We start from the raw sequence: 24,421 nt of genomic DNA, 5'->3' as shown, positions 1-24,421 counted from the left end.
CAAATGATTTTAATCAGAAATTTGAACTGTACCCTAACCAGCGCAATTTCAAGTGCATTTTGGGCACATTTTCCTGATTGTGCTCACTGTAGAAACTCTCACCTGATGTATAATTGAAAAGTGCAACTAAAACATATTTTCCTAATTCAAGTTACATGACAGAAGGGTTTTATCTGTAATGTGAGGATGATTCCATGTATTATGCCAAGATTGACGCAGTTTATTTTTGTGCCTGATGTTTCCTTTTAATTAAAGAAAGAAATAACTTGCATTTATATAGCACCTTTCACAACCTCAGGACATCCCAAAGCAATTTACCGCGAATGAGCTATTTTTGAAATGAAGTTTCTGTTATAATGTAGGAAATCTGGCAGCCAATTTACGTACAGCAAGGCCCCACAAACAGCAATGAGAGAATGACCAGATAATCTATTTTAGTGATGTTAGGTTGAGGGATAAATATTGACCAGGACACCAGGGTGAACTCCCCTGCTCTTCTTCAAAAAGTAGCATGGGATCTTTTGCACCCACCTCAGAGGGAAGTCTGGGCCTCGGTTTAATGTCCTACCCAAAAGACGGCACCTCCAACAGTGGAGCACTCGCTCAGTACTGCACTAAAGTGTCAGCCTAGTTATGTGCTCAAGTCTCTGGAGTGGGACTTGAACCCACGGCCTTCTGACTCAGAGATGAGAGTGCGACCCATTGATCCACAGCTGACACTCGAAATCAAAACTCCCCAAATTATTATGAAAAGTTCCTGGATAGCAGCATTCAGCATAAAAACAATTGAAGTTGTCTAAGATGCATATCTGTAGGGAACATATATTTTGTAGTCTATATGTATTATTTTGTTTCTCATTCAGTATTGCATTCAATTTTTTTTTTAGCGAAATAGAATAGTATTGCATTGAATGTTTTGTTGACTGTTGCAAGGTGCATTTGAATTTTGATTTCATACAACTGTTTGTGATGGTGATTTAATTAAGATAACATTCTCTGTTGCAGGCTGCTGCCAAGATAGATGCACTGCATAATGAAATTACAACCATGAGAGAAAATTACAATCAAAAATTCAGATTTCTTCAGGATCAGTTAAATAAAAAGATGTCAGATTGGGAATTGGTGTGTACATTTTCTCTTCACTCTAAAGCAAAACCATGTTTAGATAATTTATGATGAATTTTCTAATGTTAAAAAGCTACTTTACAGCCATAAAATATCTTAAGTTTCAAATTAAAAGAGAAGTACATTTAAACTGTTAGTTTTAGCTAACATTTCAAAGGGAATCCTTCACCAAAAATGTCATTTTATCAAAACTCCCTGTCCAATCTAAATCCAATTTATATTCTGTAGAATGCCAGGTATTCATTATTGAGTGTGAATGTTGTTGGACTCTGCTCCCAGCATGGAGCCTTGCTTGAATCCAGCATGGCTCGGACAATCAGGCGTGCGGCATGCAAGTCAGCGCACCAAAGTCACAGCATTCCTGATTTTCTAGTGATTTATTTAATGACTGGAAAATTGGGCATGCCACAATTCAGGCACAGAGACCTCTACATCTGACTCTGCAATCTGCCCTCCTATTGAGTGATGCTCCGTGCTGGGAGTGGAGCTTCACATAATTTACCTTTTAGTGTGGTACACATTGGAACTTTGAACAGAATCAAGGGCCTGCATCATGAACTAACATCAATCAGTTGTACAGTGCTGATGTAGTATTGGCTGCGTATTTTTAAGCAGTCTTTATGGATGGCCTGGTTTCACAGTACGCTGCTATACCAATGTGTATTTTGCTATCGAGAGAAAATATACAGGATCATTTCTCCTATTCTCCACATAATACGTTCCCGATTTTGGCTGGGCTGTCTCAGGATGCTCGACATTTCCCTGCAAGAAGAGAAAGATGGATTGAAGAGCCAGTCCACTGATGCTGTACTCATTAGCACCTCCAGCGACTGGTTGCAGAGCAATATTCTCGAAGCCCTGTGGGAACAGGATGACTGTCAGCCCTGTTGTTCAGGTAATGATCCATGGCACAAGGGAACCTAATGAGTGGGAGAAAAATGAATTGAAAATGGGAGGAGAGACTGTTTTCAAGATTAAGCTTTAGCAATAAATAATTATTTATTTCAAAATCCTCGTTACATGCTTGGAAGGGGGGCTTGAGATATTGCAAGAAAGTTAAATATAAAGTAGCTGCCATTAAATTGTTGACTATTAACAATAAAGAAGTATTTATAATAATTTACAAAGTAGACATAAAACAAATATGCCATTCCAGGGAAAATACTGAAGAGCATCTTAAAACCTTAGAATATTCTTTCACCAATGAAGGCCGTTAATTGGGACACCTGGTGGAAATGAAATGGTCCCATTTATCAAACTGTCCCCATTAACCAAAATCTATCTGTATTCATTCTAAATAAATTTGTAATCAATTCATGCCTGCAGATATGTCACTTATAAAGGAATGTTCCTATTAACCAAGATCCCATTAACTAGCAGTAGCTGTATACCCATCCAAAACAAAATGGGAGAATGAAAACACATAGTGCTTTGTTCTCTTTTTGAATCACATTATTTCACATTAGTTCTACAATATAAAGTTTCACTTAAATCATGACCTTTAAAGAGCATATATCACCACTATTCCTTTGCCCTCACTCACTGATGGACTTTATTTCACCAAAAAAACTATCCAGCTGAGGAAAATGGTTACTGGAAAGTCACTTAGCTAAAATGATAGTTAAACAAAGCATTAGTATAGAAACCAAAGTGTCATGGATTAAAACAAATTAAGGTTAACAAGTCTCTACAAGTAAAATAGAAAAAAAGCAGCACAAACTGCAAATCTGACAAACCAACACCACCAATGCAGACACACTGGTGTCATTTATTTTCCGGCATCACACTTATGGCAGAGAGCCTCACCGGCAAGTGTGCATATCAAAATTTGGGCACACACAGCACATGATTTTCCAACCATTTAAATGAATTGTCAGAAAGTCGTGCACAGTTCACTCCCCAATTTCCAATATGTTTTTTTTTTATGGGATCTGGGCATCGCTGGCAAGGCCAGCATTTATTGCCCATCCCTAATTGCCCTTGAGAAGGTGGTACGCTGGTGGTGGAGGGAGTGAATGTTTAAGGTGGTGTATGGGGTGCCAGTCAAGCAGGCTGCTTTGTCCTGGATGGTGTCGAGCTTCTTGAGTGTTGGAGTTGCACTCATCCAGGCAAGTGGAGAGTATTCCATCACACTCCAGACTTGTGCCTTGTCGATGGTGGAAAGGCTTTGGGGAGTCTGGAGGTGAGACACTCGCCGTAGAATACCTTGCCTTTTACATGCTCTTGTTGCCACAGTATTTAGGTGGCTGGTCCAGTTAAGTTTCTGGTCAATGGTGACCCCCAGGATGTTGATGGTGGAGGATTCGGTGATGGTAATGCCATTGAATGTCAAGGGGCGGTGGCTAGACTCTCGCTTGTTGGAGATAGTCATTGCCTGGCACTTCTGTGGCGTGAATGTTACCTGCCACTTATCAGCCCAAGCCTGAATGTCGTCCAGGTCTTCTTGCATGCGGGCATGGACTGCTTCATTATCCAACGAGTTGTGAAAGGCACTGAACACTGTGCAGTCATCAGCGAACATCCCGACTTCTGACCTTATGATGGAGAGAAGGTCATTGATGAAGCAGCTGAAGATGGCTGTGCCTAGGACACTGCCCTGAGGAACTCCAGCAGTGATGTCCTGGGGCTGTGATGATTGACCTCCAACCACCACAACCATCTTCCTTTGTGCTAGGTATGACTTGAGCCAGTGGAGAGTTTCCCCCCTGATTCCCATTGACCAGTTTTACTAGGGCTCCTTGATGCCACACTCGGTCAAATGCTGCCTTGATGTCAAGGGCAGTCACTCCCACCTCACCTCTGGAATTCAGCTCCTTTGTCCATGTTTGGATCAAGGCTGTAATGAGGTGTGGAGCCGAGTGGTCCTGGTGGAACCCAAACTGGACATCATTGAGCAGGTTATTGGTGAGTAAGTGCCGCTTGATAGCACTGTTGACGACACCTTACAACACTTTGCTGATGATTGAGAGTAGACTGATGGGCCGGTAATTGGCCGGATTGGATTTGTCCTGCTTTTTGTGGACAGGGCAAACCTGGGCAGTTTTCCACATTGTCGGATAGATGCCAGTATTGTAGCTGTACTGGAACAGTTTGGCTAGAGGTGCGGCTAGTTCTGGAGCACAAATCTTCAGCACGATAGCCGGGATGTTGTCGGAGCCCATAGCCTTTGCTATATCCAGTGCGCTCAGCCGTTTCTTGATATCACGTGGAGTGAATCGAATTGGCTGAAGACTGGCTTCTGTGATGGTGGGGACCTCAGGAGGAGGCTGATATAATTCATCCTCTCGGCACTTCTGGCTGAAGATGGATGTGGCTTCCTGCTTGCAGTGCACAGTCAGAAAATTATCCTTTTATTATATTAAATGCAAATTTCTAACTAGAATTCAAAAAGATTGGCTATTCGCAATGAAAACAATTACAAGTCTTGACCATATTTGGTGTGTGCAGATCTAACTGTAAAATGAAATGAAGTATAAATAATATTGCAGACGATGGTATTCAGTGAAGGCTTCATAAAAGTGATTCAGCGTTTCCAGAGGTAAAGCTACACTTGCAGGGACCGCAGGCCCAAGATAGGGGTTGCAACTTGCAGCTCCAGTTCTCTGACATGCACTTCTTGTGAACACGGGAATGTGGAATTATCCCTTATACAGTATAATCTAAATGGGAACTTCTGTCACATTTTTCATGTATCCTAAAGTGTAATAGTTTTGAAAATACAGAAGGTGGCACTGTTTTCAGTGTTTTTTCTGAAGCGATCAAAACAGCATGTGGCACAGGAGAGAACATATTTTATAAAATTACCACATAATATTGTTGAAATCAGAAGCCACAACTCCATGTACAACAAATGGGTGGTGATGGAGGGAGAGGGAAGACATCACTTACAAGCAGCTAGGTAACACTGATTGAAAGTTGGAATGATCTACCTCATTCTAGTTATGAATAACAAAATTAATCAGATAGCTTAGTTAAATGTGGTGAGCATCTCTGGAGTAGTGACCTTAAGGTCCAAATGGAAAGTGGAAAGGTTGGTACAAAAATAAGGGCACCAGATTGGAACAGAGTAGATTTCAGAGGGAGAGGGATTTGAGGAGGTAGTTAGCAGAGGGGAGGTGGACATAGCAATTGGCACATAGGACTGTAGAACAACAATGGGATGTGTCTTTAAAGAAGATTGTAAAGGTGCTGGATAAATGAATAACATTAAAAAAGACTACTTCAAGTTTCAGGATGCTGTGGATAAATAAAGATGTTAGAATCAAACTAAAATTGAAGAAGTGGGCATATGGGGCCTACAGTATGATAAAAACAATATGAAATAATGGCCCAGAAATTCGGGTCGGGGGCTTCCCGCAGGTGCAAGCCCCTGACCTACACTTACATATCGCGCTGACATTTGAAGACTGGGCCTGCTTGGATTTCCGGTCTGTGGCCCGGTTCAGCTCCCGGCGCGCTGTGCGTGCGTGATCCAGCGACGTACTTAGTGCGATGAGCCGGCTGGGATCACGTGAGCACTGGGCAACCAATGGGAGTTTACAAAAATCCATTCATGAGTTAGACATAAGACCTGTCAAACTCATGAAAAGTACGGGTGCCCAAAACACCACTTAAACTTTAAGTAAAAGTTAAAAAAACATTCCAATAATTAAATTAACTATTAATAACTTTAAAAAACTAATTTAAACAATTATTCAAATTTCTGCCAACATTTTTTTTTCAAGAAATCGGGTCCAAAAATACACTTACCTTACTGTAAATTCTTTAAAAATAAACCTGTGGAAAAAAATTTCTAACTTTAATTATTAGACCACTTACCTTATAAAACTAAGTCCTTACGTCTGCTTTTTACATTCGTAAAAAGTGGAGGCCTTCACGCACAGACAAACCTGTCAAAAAAAACGAAGTTCAACGCGTGCGCGCTGCCTCAAACGTCGCACGGGAACCGCCTCTTAACCCCTTGGTTCAGAGGAGAGGAAATGCCGGTTTTCCACGCATGCGCTGTGCATGCTGAAATCCGGCACTTCCAACGGGCCCACGCGTGAGTACCCCGTCCGTACTCACGCGTTGGAACCCGAATTACTGGGCCATTAATAAGCAAAGAGGGAGTATTAAAATTGAACAGAAAAGGCAATTGTTAAATGTGAGATGGGATCTCTGAGAGGAGAGGATAGTGAGTTAGTAGAGGATAAATGGAAATTGACAAGGATGCTTAACAAGTAGTTTGCTTCCGCGTTTACAAAAGAGAAGGATATTGGGAAGGAGGTAATCATGAGTTGGTTAAAAAGCAAGATGTGAGATATTACAGTAAATAAAAAGTATTCGAGAAGTTGGTTAAGCTAAAGGAGGACGAGGTGCTAGGATATGATGGGATACATCCAAGGGTCCTGAGGGAAATAGCAGAGGCCTGAGAAATGATATTTCAGGATTGTATTGAGACAGGATGTATGGCAGAGGACTGGAAAGTGCCCAATGTAGTACCCATTTACAAAACTGAAGACAGAGCAAATCCGGTTAATTACAGGTCAGTTAGTTTTAGGTCAGTGACAGAGAAAATTTTTAAATCTTTAATTAAAGATGGAATTACTAAATATCTAGATGAAGACAAAATAATTTGAAGCTGCCAATATAGATCCCAGAAAGGAAAATCATGCTTGACAAGCCTGTTAAAGTTATTTGAGGAGATGACAGATATGGTGGCTGGAGAATATACTGTGGATGTAGTGTACGTGGACCCTTTAGAAAACTTTTGACAAGGTACCACACATGAGACTATTGGAGAAGGTGAAGGGGCATGGAATTAGGGGAAGGGTAGAAAATTAGAATCAAAACTGGATAGAAGGAAGGAAACAGAGAGTACAAGTTAAGGGCTGTTTCTCAGAGTGGTTAGAAGTGGGTGGCAATGTCCACAGGCTTCTGTTCTGGGATTGCGTTTTCTCACTGCCTTTAATGTAGAAAAACACCCCAAGCTGCTTTACAAAGGCATAATTAGACAAAAATGGATGCTGAGCAAAAGAAGAAGATATTAGATGGGGTGACCAAAAGCTTGGTCAAAGAGTTCAGATTTAAGGAGAGCCTTAAAGGAATAGTGGAAGGTGGAGAGGTTAAGGGAGGAAATTACAGAGCGTGGGGTGTAGGAGGTTGAAGGCATGGCTGCCAATGGTGGGGTGAAGGGAGGGGACGATCCACAAAAAACAGAGAATGGAGAGTTTGCAGGTTATGTAGACCTGGAATAGGTTACAGAGCTAGAGAGGGGCAACACCATTAAGGGATATAAACATGAGGATTATAATTTTAAATTGGAGGCGTTAAGTGACAGGGAGCTGTTATGTATTGTGTGTTCTCCTCCCACCTGTGGTGGCGTTGTCACAGGAGATAAATGGTTGGGTGTTCTCGGTTAAGTTTAGCTCTCTTTGTTCGGAACTTTCCAGAACTTCCTTTCCTTCCAATAAAGCACTTCATATTTGAATCTCTGAGTTCTGAGTCCTAAATTGTGTCTAGGTAGAAAGGTACCGACACAACAAGTGGCGACGAGGATGGGATGAATCTGTGTACGTTACGGGTGCAGTGAGTAAACAGAAATTTTAATTTGAAACTTGAAATGGCTACTATATTAGGAAACATCGGTGATTTTGATGAAAATGTGGAGCAATGGAGCGCATATACAGAACGTTTTGACTATTTTGTATTGGCGAATGCGGTGGCAAATGAAAAGGTCGTGCCTACCTTTTTGAGTGTAATCGGGCCAAAGACATTCAATTTACTTCGCAGCCTCGTGCAGCCAGATAAGCCAGGAACTAAAACATATAAGCAACTAGTGGAAATTCTTGGAGCACATTTTTCACCAAAACCTCTGGTTATTGCTGAGAGATTTAGATTTCACAAACGGAATCAAGAGGAGGAGGAATCAGTGATGATGTTTATTGCTACTTTAAAAAGGTTATCAGAACACTGCGAGTTCAAGGAGGTGCTGAAGGACATCATTAGAGACAGACTCGTGTGTAGTCTGCAAAATGCAGCCACACAGAAGCACCTTCTTACTGAGGACAACCTTACTCTTGAAAAGGCCATTGAAGTTAGTGTCTCCATGGAGATGGCAGAAAAGGAGGCTCACCAGTTGAGTTCAACAGGGAGAGTTCACAAGGTGTCGTCTGAGCCTCAAAGTGCGCGGAACGGCACATGTTACCGTTGTGGGAAAACAAGCCATCACGCTAATGACTGCTGGTGTATGGAGCTGGAATGCCGAAATTGCGGCAAAAAGGGTCACATTGAACGCGCCTGTAGAGGTAAAAAAAGAACAGACAGAGCTGGGAAACATGGAAGTAAAATGTCTGTATTTGGACAAGAGAGGAAAAAGAGTGTTCATTCAGTGCAGTATGATGGAACAAGCAAAACAGAGGGGAGCGACACCTCTGAGGAGGAAGAGGTGCACATACTGACGGTTGCAGGTGATTCAAATGGCTACTGGGTGTCACCACTGGTGGAGGGACAATCAGTGCGGATGGAGGTGGACACAGGCGCGGCTGTGTCCCTTGTTTCAGACACTGTCTACAACAAAATGCTAAAGCATCTTACCCTTCAGCCAACAAACATTGTGCTAAAGACATATACCGGCGAACCTGTGGCCATGAGAGGCGTCATTGAGGTGACAGTTAAATTGAACGGACAGACTGCAAAACTGCCACTATATGTGGTAAAGGGAAATTACCCATCGCTACTGGGACGTGCGTGGCGAGAGAAAATCACGCTGGACTGGCCTGCAGTCCGCATGATGTCAAAAGGGGAGTCAGGTCTGACTGCAGTGTTAAACAAACATGCAGAACTCTTCAATGGGGAACTTGGGAGCATGAAAAAGATCAGCGTGAGACTGGACATTAAACCTGACAGCAAGCCGAAGTTTCACAAAGCCCGACCTGTACCCTATGCAATTAGGCCAAAAGTTGAGGCTAACTTGGAGGTCTTAGTCGAGAACGGAGTCCTGGAGCCTGTGAGCGTGAGCAAATGGGCCACACCTATTGTTCCTGTCCTGAAAAAGGATGGATCTGTTCGAATCTGCGGGGATTTTAAAGTGACTATTAACCCGGTGCTGTCTGCGGAACAGTACCCTCTTCCCCTCATTGAGGATCTTTTTACGGGCCTGGCCGGAGGGCAAAAGTTCAGCAAAATAGACTTATGCCAGGCTTATCTACAAATGCATGTCGATGACAAATCAAAGGAGTTGCGGACAATTGTGACACACAAGGGGCTATACAGGTACTGCCGCCTTCCGTTTGGAATTACGTCGGCCCCTGCTCTATTCCAAAGGGCAATGGATCAGATTTTGAGTGGACTGCCAGGAGTCCAGTGCTACCTGGACGACATCCTTGTCACTGGGACAAATGAGGAGGATCATCTTCTGAACTTGAATGCGACACTACAACGACTGAAAGAGTACGGACTCAGAGTTCGTAAAGACAAATGTGAATTCTTTCAGTCTTCAGTTGAGTACCTGGGGCATGTGATTGACGCTACTGGCCTGCTTAAGGCGCCGTCAAAGGTCAAGGCGATCGTGGCGGCCCCAGCACCCCAGAATGTGAGCCAGTTACGTTCATTTCTGGGGCTACTTAACTACTATGGGAAGTTTATTCCAGACTTGGCAACATTGCTGAAGCCGTTACATCAGTTGCTATGTCAAGGCAAAACATGGAAATGGACTGAACTGTGCAACGAAGCTTTCGCCGAAGCAAAGAAAGCATTGCTGAAATCGGAGGTCCTGACACACTTCGACCCAAAGCTACCCGTACAGCTAGCATGTGATGCATCACCATATGGTGTGGGAGCAGTCATATCCCACATCATGCCTTCGGGTGAAGAGAAACCTATCGCCTTCGCATCACGCACCTTGAACAAGGCCGAGAGTAACTATGCGCAGATCGAGTGCGAGGCCTTGGGAATCGTTTTTGGAATTCGAAAATTTCATCAGTACCTGTTTGGGAGAAGGTTCACACTCCTGATGGACCACCGTCCATTGACTTCAATCTTCGGGCCCCACACCGGAATTCCGTCTCTCGCTGCAAGCAGGATGCAAAGGTGGGCTTTACTGTTGTCAGGACACACATACGACATCAAATATCGCAAATCAGACTTGCACGGCAACGCAGACGGTCTCTCGAGGCTACCCTTGCCTGTTACTCCCCCAGAGCCTCATCAGATAGACATCTTCTACTTTAGACAAGTGGAGGGAGCACCTGTCACTGCAGTTCAGGTGCGAAGGTACACCCGCAACGATCCAGTCCTGTCTGAGGTAATGGACGATGTCATTCGAGGGAGAGCTATAGGAGATTCTCCTAGTTTGAAACCTTACGTTTCAAAAAGAAATGAGCTCTCCGTCCAGGCAGGTTGTCTTCTTTGGGGATGCCGTGTCATCATTCCGCCACCTCTGAGGGAACCTATACTGCAACAACTTCATACAGGCCACAGTGGGATGGTTCAGATGAAGGAAATGGCAAGAAGCTACTTCTGGTGGCCAGGTCTCGATGGGAATATTGAGGAGAAAGCCAAAACATGTTCCCCATGTCAAAGGAGAATGTTCCACAGCTGGCAACCCTACACCCCTGGGATTGGCCTGCAGAAGTGTGGCAGCGAGTACATGTGGACTTCACCGGTCCTTTCGAAGAGAAGATGTTTATGGTGGTTGTAGATGCTCGTAGCAAGTGGCCGGAGGTCGCTGTGATGAGGTCTACCATGGCAGAGAAAACAATTGAGAAACTTGGTGAGATGTTCAGCCGTTATGGCTCACCGGAACAACTCGTACGTGACAACGGTCCACAATTTGTATCACAGGAGTTTGCAACCTTCCTGCATGTGAATGGTGTCCAACACATCAGGTCTGCGCCCTATCATCCCTCTACTAATGGCCAGGCAGAAAGGTTCGTGCAAACTTTGAAGCACGCCTTGAAGGCATCGCAAGGTCAGGGCTCAATCCACCAACGTCTGAACAGCTTCCTGTTGTCCTACAGGAACGAGCCGCATGCCACAACCAAAACTTCTCCCGCTTCGCTCATGATAAAGAGGCATTGAAAGTAACTTACCTGTTGAGGAATAATGTGGACCTTTCATTTAAGAGGGGAGGAAATGTTATGTATTGTGTGTTCTCCTCCCACCTGTGGTGGCACTGTCACAGGAGATAAATGGTTGGGTGTTCTCGGTTAAGTTTAGCTCTCTTTGTTCGGAACTTTCCAGAACTTCCTTTCCTTCCAATAAAGCACTTCATATTTGAATCTCTGAGTTCTGAGTCCTAAATTGTGTCTAGGTAGAAAGGTACCGACACAACAGGAGCCAATGTAAGTCAGAGAGGACTAGATAATAGGTAAGCAGGACCTGGTGTGGGATAGGATACGGGCAGCAGAGTTTTCGATGAGCTGCATACCAACATGGGCTATTTGGGCCAAACGACCTGTTCCTGTGTTGTAACTTCTCTGTAATTCGTTCCTCTTAGACTGAAGTTGATCGGAATTGAACTATGATATATCCTTAGGTAACATAATAAATTGTGTTGTCTAACAGATTCATGCATTAAAACATTGCAGTATTTGTAGCAGATATACGCTTAAAGCTCTATTAACTTAGATCTTCATTTTGCCCAATCTGAACACAAAATTCATACAATTCTCACCTCCAGGTCAGATCTGCAATATGATATATTTTAATTCAGATTAAAATCTGAAATGGTGATCCACACCATTTTCAACCATGCACCATGAAAAGAACATTAAAAATGTGCTTACTTTTATTTATGCAGTCACACAGACAGGTAGGATATAGGCTAATACAAGTTCAGATATTGTGTATTGATATAAATGCCTGATATAAGGTTATGAATAATTGGATTTTATCTGTTATATATTTTCTTTTCCAATTTCTGGGTCAGATCTGGGTCTGTTGTTAATTTATCAAACATGAAGCTCATAGAAAGAATGTGACAGTTGTAATGCCTAATGTAAATTATTAACTGTAAAGATATATAAAGCAGTTTGATTTCTGACTCCAGACACATCCTATTTGACATATTTTTGAAAATATTTGATTGGAGCGATATTACTTTTCATTTTCAGAAACCACAAACATTTTATTTCTTCCTACACTAATTTGCAAAACAAAAAAGCAAATAGGGTCATGTTGATATATTATTTTTGTGACTGAACTCGGACTGATGATTTTCCTCCCTCATAAATTTAACCTCTTTAATTTTAAATGTTGCAAATTTAGGAGGGTGCAAGCTGGGAAATATTTGGGTTTCAAATTAAGGATGGGCAGAAGGTTTCAAATTGATATATCTCTTTAACTCTTAAACTGTCAAAGGGCAACTTGTACTAAATAAACCAAGAAGCTGCCAGTCCCACTGCTTTGGATTAAAAAGCACTGTTGGTATATTTCTATAACATTCCTTATGGGTCTGCAAACATTGAGAAATAGAACATTTCAAATTAATTTTATTATAATGCTTAGATATTACAGTGACCCTAAGTGCCTCAAACTGAGACTGATAATAACCACTGCCTACATGGATGAAATTATCAATGTGTTAAAATAACATTTACAGAAAAGGTCATATTGAGCTACAGCTCATTAGAACTTTAAGAATGTTAGAAAAATGAAAAACATGTGTACCATTGAAATGTGATAGTCACTGTACTGTGGAGGCAGAGGTTAAGTATGCAGGTAGTTCACATGCACTCCATGTATAAGCTGCTCCCACAACACACTGATTACTGAAACTGTAGTTAAAAGACATATGCCCTAGAGGTATCTTAGGCTGGTCTTGCTTGATATGACCACAGCTCTTAGCCATGAAGGGAAAACATTCAGTCTCAATATATGTGTCAAACATTTGAAATGAAAAGCTTTAGTTGTTTTTCCTGCTTTACAATAACAGCCTGCATTTATATATTGCCTTTAATGTGAGAAAACATCACAAGCTACTTCACAAATAGATGCAAGGAAAACAGATGCCAAGCCAGGAAGGGAAAGATTAGAAAGATTCATTGGTCAATGAGATGGGTCTTGAGGAGGTTTTTGAAAGTAAAGACAGAATTTTGAGGTTTAGGGAGTGAGCTCCAGAGAGTAGTGTTCAGGTGCTTGAATTTTTTTAACAAGACTCTGTGAGACACTTTATCACCTTGGTGATGGATCGGATTTGGGGTTTAAAGCTCAGCACAGGATGCTAGGATTATGGGCAGCCTGATGGGTAAGGAGGGGAATGGAATCACTGGCAAGGAAGCAGAGATTGTGACAGGTGCCAAAGATCATGGCTTCAGTCTTCCCAATGTCAAACTGGATGAAGTTATGACTCATCCAAGTCTTGATAAGGGACAGACAGTCTGACAGCACAGAGGCAGTTGTAAGAGATAGAGCTGTGTACCATTAGCAGAACAGTAAAAGCTGACACTACGCCTCGAGGTAATGTCACCAAGGAGCAGCATTAGGGCAAGAGGGTGATAGACTCTAATGGGGATGGTGAGGGGGGTGAGGAAAGAAGGAAGAGAAGTGATTACACTAGATGCACTATCTGGATTCGGATAGGTAGCAGTGGAACAATGCAAGGGCAGTTCCATGGATCTGGACCACAGGGAGAGGCATTGGAGGAGGATAGCAGTGAACTGTATTTAATACTGTGGAGAGGAGAAGGGATAATACCCCATGGTCAATTTCACAGAGGATGTCAATCATAACTTTGCCTACAGCCATTTTGGTGCTGTGAGAAGAATGGAAGCTGGACTAGGTACAGAGTTGGGAGATGATGACACATTCAAGGACCTTAGAGAGAAAAGGGAGGTTGGAGATGGAACGCTAGTTGGAAAGGAATAATGGGTCAAGGGTAGGCTCCTTGAGATGCAGATTGATGACCAAGGTTTTCACAGGACATGGATAGTGCCTGAAGAAAGGGGACCTTTAACTATGCAAGCTAGAAAGGTTGGAGGGGGGCGGTTGACTGGTCAGGAGTTAATAGGGGAGTGGATAAAGGGAGCATAAGATGGCTCTCTGGGATGCATTTAGTTTAGAGAAGATAGAGTGGAGGTAGGCATGAAACTGCAAAAAGGTAGAGGTCCTGGACTTGAGTGGGTGGGAGACTAGGGGTGGTGAGTAGGATTCAGCTGCATGCATAGTCTCAAAATTGGACATGAAAAAGTCCATGAGGTCCTCACATTTGATGGTAGAAGAGGTGGGGAAGGGGGTTTTAAGGACACTGTTGATCGTATGGAAAACGAGCCTGGGATTGTCCTTGCCCTCCAGGATGATCCTGGAAGGATGATGCTGCTCTAGTGCGATACTGGATCTCAATTAAATCAATCCATATGACAATGTGAGTGTCTTTCAATGATAACATATGGCAAGTTTTAAACTGGCTTCTAAAAAATACTTTTCATTATTACATTTTAAGATAACTTTTTTCCTTGATTTACTTATGTGCCATGAGAAATAGCAATAAAAGGAAGTGTATTTATATCACTTGCCTGATAACATGATTTAAAAAAATATATATTTCCCCCTTAACTTACTCATTAGAGTCCCATTGCTGATCTGCTTTGTGATTCAGCCATGAGGACTGGATTACAGAATTCTCCAAGACTGTCATCAGTCCCATTCTGTGATCAGCCTAAAGAGGGGTGCTTCAGCATCTCTGCCAGCGTTCCCTCCTCCCAAAATAGAACACTCCATATCACATCCCTCCTCCCAAGGTGGAACACTCCACCATGACAATGCATTTCTGCTATTGTTCAGCTAAGAACTGCATAATCAAGTAGGTCCAATATTATCCGATAGGCCAGCTAAGTATAAAAGTCCTTTGAAGCCATGGTTGAAACTGTCATGAGGGCCAATCATTCAACCCCCTCACAATTGGGCTCTACGCATGTATAATTCTGCATATAAGTGAGTGGCTCTTGATGCCTTAAAATATTTCAGGCAGAAATATTGTCCAGCATTACTTTGCTCATTAACACAGAATAAAAGATAAGCTGAATGTGGAAGACAGCTGTTAATGGGACATAGGCTTTTTAGTTAGGCATTTCAACTGGATTTGTTGCCCCCTTCAGGTAAGGGTTGCAGAGTAGCTGTGAAGGACTACACGTATGCCACCCACTAGCCTGATGCTAATGAAGCTGGGCCCTCAGAATGGACTGACCTCCCGCTAGGACTATCGGGTGGTTGTACGGCTCGTACTCCTGGCCTGCCGCCCAAAGTCCGCCCAGTGGGGAAATCTATTCCAACATTTCCAATCTATTTTTTTAGGTGTATTGCAGTGTAAATTCAATGTGCATTTCAAAGCTATTCTAGTAGTAGGCTCATGTTTCTAGTAGTAAGTCTCTGGATTCCATCTCAATCAAGTTTTCACAATTCTTTATTGTGCCATTATGTCAAGACTTTTGCTGTAAAATGGCTAGAAAAGACTCTCAGGGCTGTTGGGTAATATCAACGTCGTACTCACAGAAGCCTCACACTATACTTCTTTCAGAGACAGGAATATGTTTGGAATTCAGCAAATGAAGCCGATGTGGGGTTGCAAAAGGAAGTGATACAAAAATCTTTAGTAAGAAGAACTAGTTATCTGGAGCTAGAAAATCTAATTTGGGACCAATCTGAAAGGCTCTGAGTTTGTTAGGTTTGGCTAATATCATTGTGAAAATATTCTATCAGATTTGACATCGTGTTAGAAATTGCTGTGTATTTGCTGTATTTTTTTCAGATGGATGTCAGACACCAGAAAACACTATTGATTCATCCCTGCCACATCTTTATGGCAAAAAACATATAGACTGAGAAATTCCTCAGAGCTGCCCCCACTCTGCCGGCGTTACTTTGCCGGAAGTGCAGCGGAAACATCATTTACATAAATAAACAGCTACACTTCCGGCGGAGTAACACCGCAGAGCAGGAACAGTCCGAGGAATTTTGCTGGTCATACTGAAAATAATAACATCATGTAGCAGTTGAAATTTTTGTTTTTAAACCTACAAATAATCTAAATCTTGTGTTCACTGTTTAATTTGAATATAATGGAACTATTTCTTTATTGGAACCATTGTTTTTCATAAGGCCAATTCTGCTTTTCTATGGTGTAGGAGAGAGAACTGCTCAATGGACAACTTGACAAGGCCTTGACACTTAAAATGCCTACAGATAGCAGCAAAACCATTCGAGAGATTCAGCATCATCTGAGCCAAGGACATCCTAATATCTTGGTACATAACAAAGGTTACAGACTCTTGTAGCAGAACATTTTGTCATTTTGTTTTTTCATGTATCACTGATATGACAAAAAAACCTCCAACACTTTTTTAATCCTTTCTCTCCTGTTGGCTTTATAGATTATACTGTTGCTTGTTTATATGATTTGTTTTGATTTTAAGCTTAAGTATTTTTATTTGTGCTTTGTGATATAACCTAATGTTCTGAATGACAAGCTTTCACAAAGGGCTGAGGTGTTTCATGCAATTTTTGCTAACCACTGTAAAATAATGATGACAGGCAGCTTGAAACAAATCTAAATCTTAATGACATTTGTTATTTATGACAACATAAAATTGTGGAAATGTACATCATGTGATTCATTAATAGCGAATTCTAATGCTTTTTAAATTGACTTTCTTTGTAGACTTAACACAAATCAATGGTTATTCAAAATATTTACGATCATACGCTTGCATGTCAGATTGTCTGCAGCTTCAATGGTATTACATACAATAATAAGTTATACAGAAGAAAATATTTCAGCACTGTGTCTCCCAAGAGTATACGTGTAGCAAACCATAATTGAGTACCAGTTTGCATGATGGGTGCAAATCTCCAAAAAGGTCAAATTCTGTTCAGACTCGCTTAGTATTTTAATGGGAGTTTTAATATGTCAGACATTTCTCTCAGACTAGTGATATCTGTACAGAACTAATAAGCTATCCTGGTTAAATGATCTGTGTGGGATGGATTTTTGAGCTAATTTGATCAATTACTTTATGTTACAGAGGTCCCCAGATGAGACAGAAGCCAGTGTACACTCTTTGGCAGATGACGAATCAGTGCAGTCAACACATGCTGTCAAGGTAATGAACACTCTTCTTCTTGTCATTTTTCTTCTTTATCTTTTAAAACAGAGTAGCATCCAGTTGGCCCCAGAGAGAACTTAAGATGTGTTTCAGTTATATGTTATGTAGTTAAAGTCTGGGAGGAACTGTTACACTCCCAGCTAACTGGATAGTTAATGTTTCTTATTATATTTGCGAGACATTAATAGTGGGAAATCTGGGATTTCTATAAATGTACTGGATACGTATTTGTGATGTCTGTACTGCAATAACAGTATCACTGGCCTCTTAAAGTTAGGCTTATATGTTTATTTTCATTAACAAAATGTGTGCATATATAGAAGTAAGTGATATTTAAACTGTACAACAAAAGACAATTTAATCTGCCTTTTACATCTATATGAGAACAACCTGTTCACTCATATCCCACCCCACACTTAGTAAGATATCTTCTCATCTGTAGATCTCCTGCACGACATAAAATCTACATCTCCCATTAATAGTTGCATATAGACAGTGCAGATTTCCTCAGAGGCAGCACTTTCCCTTTGTTTTGCGTTTCCCTACTTGACAGATCAGGAATTCATCATGGATGTCCTATCACCCAATACACTGGTACAGCAATGTGCCGCACTAGTGAGCGATCTACTAATATCTGTTAAACTCCACAAGAAATTGCAATAACAACTTGCACTTATATAGCACTTTTCACATAAAAGAACATCTGAAAGCACTTAACAGGGCAGTAAGGTGGACTAACCAGGAGACGGGAAGAAATTTAGATGGGGAGAGACCAAAGGCGCAATCAGAGAAATGGGTTTCTATGAGGCTTTTGAAAGGAGGGAGGTAGCAAGACAAAATAATTGAGGGAGAGAATTCCCAGAGGACAAATGTGTAATGACTGAATGATATGGTGAAGTGGAAGGAGCAGGAAACAATTACTAATCTGGAGTTAGAGGAGTGTAAGGTGCAGCCGGGACTTATAGCGCAAGGCGATCACTCATATAGGGCCATGGAGTGATTTGGAGATGAGTTGAGGATCTTTCACTCAGAGGGTGGTGAATCTTTGGAATTCTTTACCCCAGAGGGCTATGGAGGCTCAGTCATCGAGTATATTCAAGACAAAGAACTATAGATTTTTGAATATTAAGGGAACCAAAGGATATGAGGCTAGTTCAGGAAAGTGGAGATGAGGTAGAAGATCAGCCATGATCTTATTGAATGGCGGAGCAGGCTCGATGGGCCAAATGGTCTACTCCTGCTCCTATTTCTTATGTTCTTATGTTTAACTCAATTTGCTAGAGGACAGGGAGCCAAAGGAGCTTTGGCGGGAAGGTACATATAAAGTTTAAATCCATATTACCATTAATACATAGGAAGGAATACAAAGGAACAGGAGTAGGTCATTCAGCCTCTTGATCCTGTTCCACCATTCAATAAGATCATGGCTGATCTTTATCCTAACTCCCGCCAGCCGCCTTGGCTCCATATCCCTTAATACCCTTGGCAAGCAAAATTCTATCAATCGCAGATTTAAAATTATTAATTGAGCCAACATCTGCTGCTTTTTGTGGGAGAGATTTTCACAATTCTACTACCCTTTGAGTGAAGAAATGTGGATCCATAAAAAATAACGAGTATGGGAGCAAGGAATGAAAGTGCAAGCAAGTTAGTAGGGAAGACTATTCCTGTATACACTAAAGGTGGGTTCAAGAGACAATTAGATGCATTTCTAGAGAGAAAGGAATTGAAGGACATATTAATAGGGCAGGCAAGTGGGGTTGATCTCTGAAATGGGTTGTTGAGATAAATCTTACAGAACATTTTTTCCATAACTAGGAATGATACTAATTATAATAACAAAATGCTTTCTGTTCACCTATTATTTCTACAATACTGCTTTTTATTAAACAGTATTTCTCGAGTGCGGCCATCAAAGCTAGTCCCTGTATAATATCCGCAGACATGCACTCCCAGCAAGAGTGGCTGGATAGAAATCAAAAGCAGAATCATTGCTCAGATTTCTCCTCTTCATCCGAAGAATGCTGAAGCAAACTGCTGAGATGAGAAATGTATGAAACATGCCATCAGGAAGAAACATTTTTCTTACATTTTTTAAATTTGCATATATTTCAAGTTGCAGATACTAACAGATGTGTTCTGATCTAGAATTTATCCACCAATGAGACAACAGCACTACTGTCATTTTTGTCGCTCCAGGCTCACACAATTCAAACCGAAGAAATAAGCAAATAAGCACAAATAGGACTGAGTTGCCTGAGTGTTGAGGGACAGGTTGCCAGGGCTCAGGGGCCACAAGTTGTTATCATGAACCTGTCCTCTACTTCCCTGTCTCTGAGCCCCTCTGTGGCATCCCTACCCTCCTTGTAGGGGATGAGATGGCAGGGGTTTACCTTTGGTTACTATGACATGGAGTAAAACCCAACTGTTAGCATGCAGCTCATAATGGTTGTGATGACAGGTGCATGCAATAACCAATTAGATTTCATGTAAGACGTTTAGTAGAGTAGAGGCTAACTAACAGAAAGCAGAGAGTCAGGATACATGGGTCATTTTCAGGTTGGCAAACTGTAACTAGTGGGGTGCCGCGGGGATCAGTGCTGGGGCCTTTACGATTTACAATCTATATTAATGACTTGGATGAAGGGACTGAGTGTAATGTAGCCAAATTTGCTGATGATCCAAAGATAGGTGGGAAAGCAAATTGTGTGGAGGACACAAAGAATCTCCAAAGGGATATAGACAGGCTAAGTGAGTGGGCAGGAATCTGGCAGATGGAGTTTAATGTGGGAAAATGCAAGGTTATCCACTTTGGCAGGAAAAATAAAGAAGCAAATTATTATTTAAATGGGGAGAGATTACAAATGCCGAGGTACAGAGGGATCTGGGGGTCCTTGTACATGAATCACAAAAAGTTAGCATGCAGGTACAGCAAGTAATTAGGAAGGCAAATGGAGTGTTGGCCTTTATTGCAAAGGGAATGGTGTATAAAAGAAGGGAAGTCCTGTTACAACTGGGCGTTGGTGAGACCACACCTGGAGTACTGCGTACAGTTTTGGTCCCCTTATTTAAGGAAGGATATACTTGCATTGGAGGCAGTTCAGAGAAGGTTCACGAGGTTGATTCCGGAGATGAAGGGGTTGTCTTATGAAGAAAGGTTGAGCAGGTTGGGCCTATACTCATTGGAGTTTAGAAGAATGAAAGGGGATCTTATTGAAACATATAAGATTATGAAGGGGCTTGACAGGGTAGATGCAGAGAGGAAGTTTCCCTCGTGGGGTCATCTAGAACTAGGGGGCATGATTTCAGAATAAGGGGGCACCCTTTTAAATCGGAAATGAGGAGGAATTTCTTCCCTCAGAGGGCCGTGAATCTTTGGAATTCTCTTCCCCAGAGAGCTGTGGAGGCTGGGTCATTGAATATATTTAAGGTGGAGATAGACAGATTTTTGAAAGGTAAGGGAGTCAAGGGTTATGGGGAGCGGGCAGGGAAGTGGAGTTGAGGCCAAGATCAGATCAGCCATGATCTTATTGAATGGCGGAGCAGGCTCGAGGGGCCGAATGACCTACTCCTGCTCCTACATCTTATGTTCTTATGTGATTGTATGTATGGCTATGAGTAAAAAAACACTTGCAGATGGACTGAGGCTACATCCTGGGTATTGATGATAAGCAATTCAAGCACTTTAACACAGTGTGAGGAAAGATAACTTTAAGTGCGTGATATGCATAGTGTAGTGCAATCTTTGAAAGTGTGGTTGGCTCCTCTTACGTTGCCTGACCTGGTAAGATCATTAAGCTTTTTCTGGTACTGAGTTGCATGAGTGAGGAATTGCAGTTGGCACTGACTGCCCTGACCAGCCCCTTCCACTGCCCCTGAGCAGCTTTCCTTGGGGGCCTGTGTCACCCTGTTCCGAACAGAGTCTCCCTCCTCTGCCTTATTTCATCCAGCATCACTCCACGGCTGTATCAGTGCATGAGGGCTCTCTGTCCTCCCACACACTTCACAGACAGTATTGTTAACATTTTGTTCTATTGTTCTTCCAATTGGTTTTCCTGGATTCCTTAGCTGCTGCAGGCCTTTAAATCTCACAGCAGCATACTAGTGCATCTTCCCCCTCCACCACTCCCCCACCAGACCCCCTCCCCCAGATGGATGAGATCCCAATCAGTAGCATTCCTGACAATGGATCTTTCCCTGAATATTTAAAGGAGATTGACTTTAGAATTTTTTTAATGATCAGCCCACTTCACAGGAGAGTGAGGGGGATGGCCTCCAAACAAGATCAACCTTCTATCCTAACAGCTCAGCAGTAGATAAGCTGGGTGACCCTATTGAAAGAACAAGGCCATCCAGGTGAAAAACTGTACATTGAACAACTTTCACGGTCCTCCTTTGTAGAGTCCATTTGAAATTGAGCCATTGCTGAAGCACCCCAGCTGCATCATGGGAGCAGACATCATTTAAATAAATTCCATGTTCTTAATAAGCCTACGATCACTAGAGCTTTACCAATGTTTTATTAAATACTAGGCAGATCAGCATGCAGCTTCTGGCCATTGCATTATTGACCTCATTATCTCACAGTTGAGAGAAAGAATTTCCTTTCTATAACACCTTTCATGTTAACCTTGGTACACAGTGAAATCAGCAGGCAAAATAACTGGACTGCCCAAACCCACTATTATAATACAACCATATCTACAAGCCCTGTCACACCTACCTGGTATTGACTGAGGGCAACTGACCCTGCAGGTTCCAGGTCAGCACATAGTCAGTTGCAGAGCTATGCCTCTGTTGCAAGGAGATCTGCAGCTAAGTTCCACCATAGGGATGTCAGTGCCAGTGGCAGTCAAATGTACCACCATCCTCAACATTTCTGCCTTCACTTCCTTCCAAGCTATCATAGGGATCACCTGCAGTATCAGTCCATGGCTTGCCACATGTCTATCAAACAAATACAACATAATTGTTTACATGCTTTAAAAATTATAAACCTGTTTCCCTCCTCAGTGCTCAGCGCTGACTTTTATTAAGCTATTTATCTCCAGTGGCATTGCTATTGGTGAGTCAGAGAATGCTATTTATAGGGGTGTTTATGCAATGTAGGACATAGCATCAGGGGCACTGATTTATAGTGACTGAGTCAAATTCTATATTTATTGGAGGGAAAATTGGGTCACGCCCCCTTCGTGGTGCTAACTTCGCCGGGGCACCCCGCGCCAGAAATTCACTGGTAGCGTCCCAAGAGGGAGGCGAGGCACTACTGGAAGCGTCCCGCTTCCTTCTTGGGGCGCTACCACTGAATATCGTGGCGCTACATGGCGCTGCGGCATGTCGTGCCAGGGCACTGCATTATTAAAGGGGAGGGGCTTTGCGCGACCCGGAGTCCAGTTGGGCCATCAGGAATCGGAGTGCTGGCAAAAGAGCCCGGCACACGAGGGAGTTTCACAGGAGGCAACAGGGGCAGGTGCTGGCAGGTGGCCGGCAACAAAAATGGCCACCCGGCACCTCCCCTTTAATTTGCGCCTCCTGGCCACAGGTAGACCCCCTTGACCCTGTTGGACATAGCGTCCAGCAGTAAGTCAGGGGGCACTACCGAAGATCGTGGCCGGGGCGCTGCGCATGGCGATAATGGTTACCGCTGTCGCTAACCTCCCGCTGAATTTCACAGGCGGTGTTCACGGCGCCCCGCCCAGACGCTAGTTGCTTTGCAAATCAACCGAATTTTTCCTCCTTGCCCCACCACACTTCCAGTGGCACAATGGCACCATACGATGTTTTATTTAGTGTCTTAATGTTTAGGAAACGCTTTTGCCAAACTTACATTTTTTGGTAAGCATTTTCTAACATTTGCATTCCTTTGCACATCTTTTGTGGGCTCCAGAGTCTGAAGTTTTTTGGGCTAGGTATTCAGCTCTGTAGCAGCTGATTTTTCACTGCTACTGGTGCCGTTTTGTGATGAGCGTGTCACGCCGGACACCATCTTGGTGAGGGCATTAGGGTGGTAATGCTAATTTGAAGCCAGCACTGCCATTTTTGTCCTCAATGCTGGAGTTAATGCCCTGTCTTAACCTCGTACTGCTGAACATGTGTTCAGCAGCAACAAAGACCCTCCACCAGAGATTAGTTGCTGATTAATTTCTACATGCCCTGTGTAAGTTTGTGGAAGTGGTTTGGAGCTTTCTTGAGTTATTTAAAGTTGGTGATGTAACAGTGGGTGGTGCTGCAAGTGGAGAAGGCCTTGGTCAGACCACTTGCTCCCAGTCATGGGTGCTGTAGTTGTCATCCCCCTTGGCCTGCAGCAAGACAGGGAGATGGAGTAGAGAGGACAAGCTGCTCACTGAAGGAAAAGGAGGAGGGGAGAAAGGCTCTCAGCAGGAGGCCTTACCCACCTAGGGTCTTCCAAGAGCAGTTCTCTTACCTCAGCCTGAGCCAGGAGCAGTGTGTGAGGCATCTACGATTTATGAGGGAGGTGCTCACAGAACTCTGCCATCTCTTGCCACCAGACCTGCAGCCTCACACCAGGGTAAGGACAGCAATGCCAGTGGCTGTGAAGGTGACCGTGGTTGAATTTCCTCATGTCAAGGACATTCCAGGCTGGAGCAGATGACATTTGTAACATCCTCCAGTTCGTTGTCCACTGCTGCATAAGGGAGGTGACAGATGATCTTTATGCCCAGAGAGGGGAGTTCATTTTCTTATCTGTGACCAGAGAGAACCAGGTGGAGCATGCACGTGGCTTTGCCAGGATAGTGGGCTTCCCCATGGTACAGGGCACCATTGACTGTATGCACGTGGCTTTGCGGGTGCTGCATATAAAAGCTGAGTTCTATCGCAACTGCAAAGGTTTACCACTCGCTGAATGCGCAATTGGTGTGCAAACATGCTCCGCACATTATGATGGTGAACGCCCGGTATCCTGGCAGCAGTCATGATGCTTTTATTCTGCGCCAGTCCGCTGTTCCCTCACTCTTTGAGCCACCATGACAAACCAGATGGTGGTTACTGGACGACAAGGGCTATCCGCTGATCACCTGGCTCATGACTCCGCACATGACACCCACACGTGGGCAGCATGCGTACAATGAGAGCTATGCTGCCACATGGAATCTGATAGAGCAGACCATTGGTGCCCTTAAACATTGCTTCCGCTGCCTGGAACGCTCTAGAGGAGCCCTGCAATTCTCACCAGAGCGTGTCGCAAGATTTGTTGA

At 42.9% G+C, this 24,421-nt stretch overlaps 2 protein-coding genes across 2 annotated transcripts in view; both read left to right on the top strand.

The window, feature by feature from the left end:
- The window catches only part of LOC147124414 (uncharacterized), a 347,949-nt gene extending 346,773 nt beyond the window's left edge, over positions 1–1,176 (top strand). Inside the window, exon 16 of the mRNA XM_085969950.1 lies at positions 1,006–1,176. Within this exon, the coding sequence (XP_085826076.1) occupies positions 1,006–1,176 (171 nt within the window). The remainder of the gene's footprint in view (positions 1–1,005) is intronic.
- Positions 1,177–1,872: 696 nt separating this feature from the next.
- Positions 1,873–24,421, top strand: part of LOC147124413 (uncharacterized) — a 69,387-nt gene continuing 46,838 nt past the window's right edge. Inside the window, exons 1-4 of the mRNA XM_085969122.1 lie at positions 1,873–2,020; positions 6,371–6,390; positions 16,227–16,346; positions 17,124–17,201. Coding sequence (XP_085825248.1) covers positions 1,873–2,020; positions 6,371–6,390; positions 16,227–16,346; positions 17,124–17,201 — 366 coding nt within the window. The remainder of the gene's footprint in view (positions 2,021–6,370; positions 6,391–16,226; positions 16,347–17,123; positions 17,202–24,421) is intronic.

Source organism: Somniosus microcephalus, chromosome 1 (assembly GCF_052327205.1).
Source record: "Somniosus microcephalus isolate GS21.2 chromosome 1, FLI_Smic_1.0, whole genome shotgun sequence".
In the NCBI taxonomy this organism is placed as follows: Eukaryota; Metazoa; Chordata; class Chondrichthyes; order Squaliformes; family Somniosidae; genus Somniosus; species Somniosus microcephalus.
The sequence above is the reverse complement of the archived record's forward strand: the minus strand, read 5'-3'. Positions and strand labels throughout refer to the sequence as shown.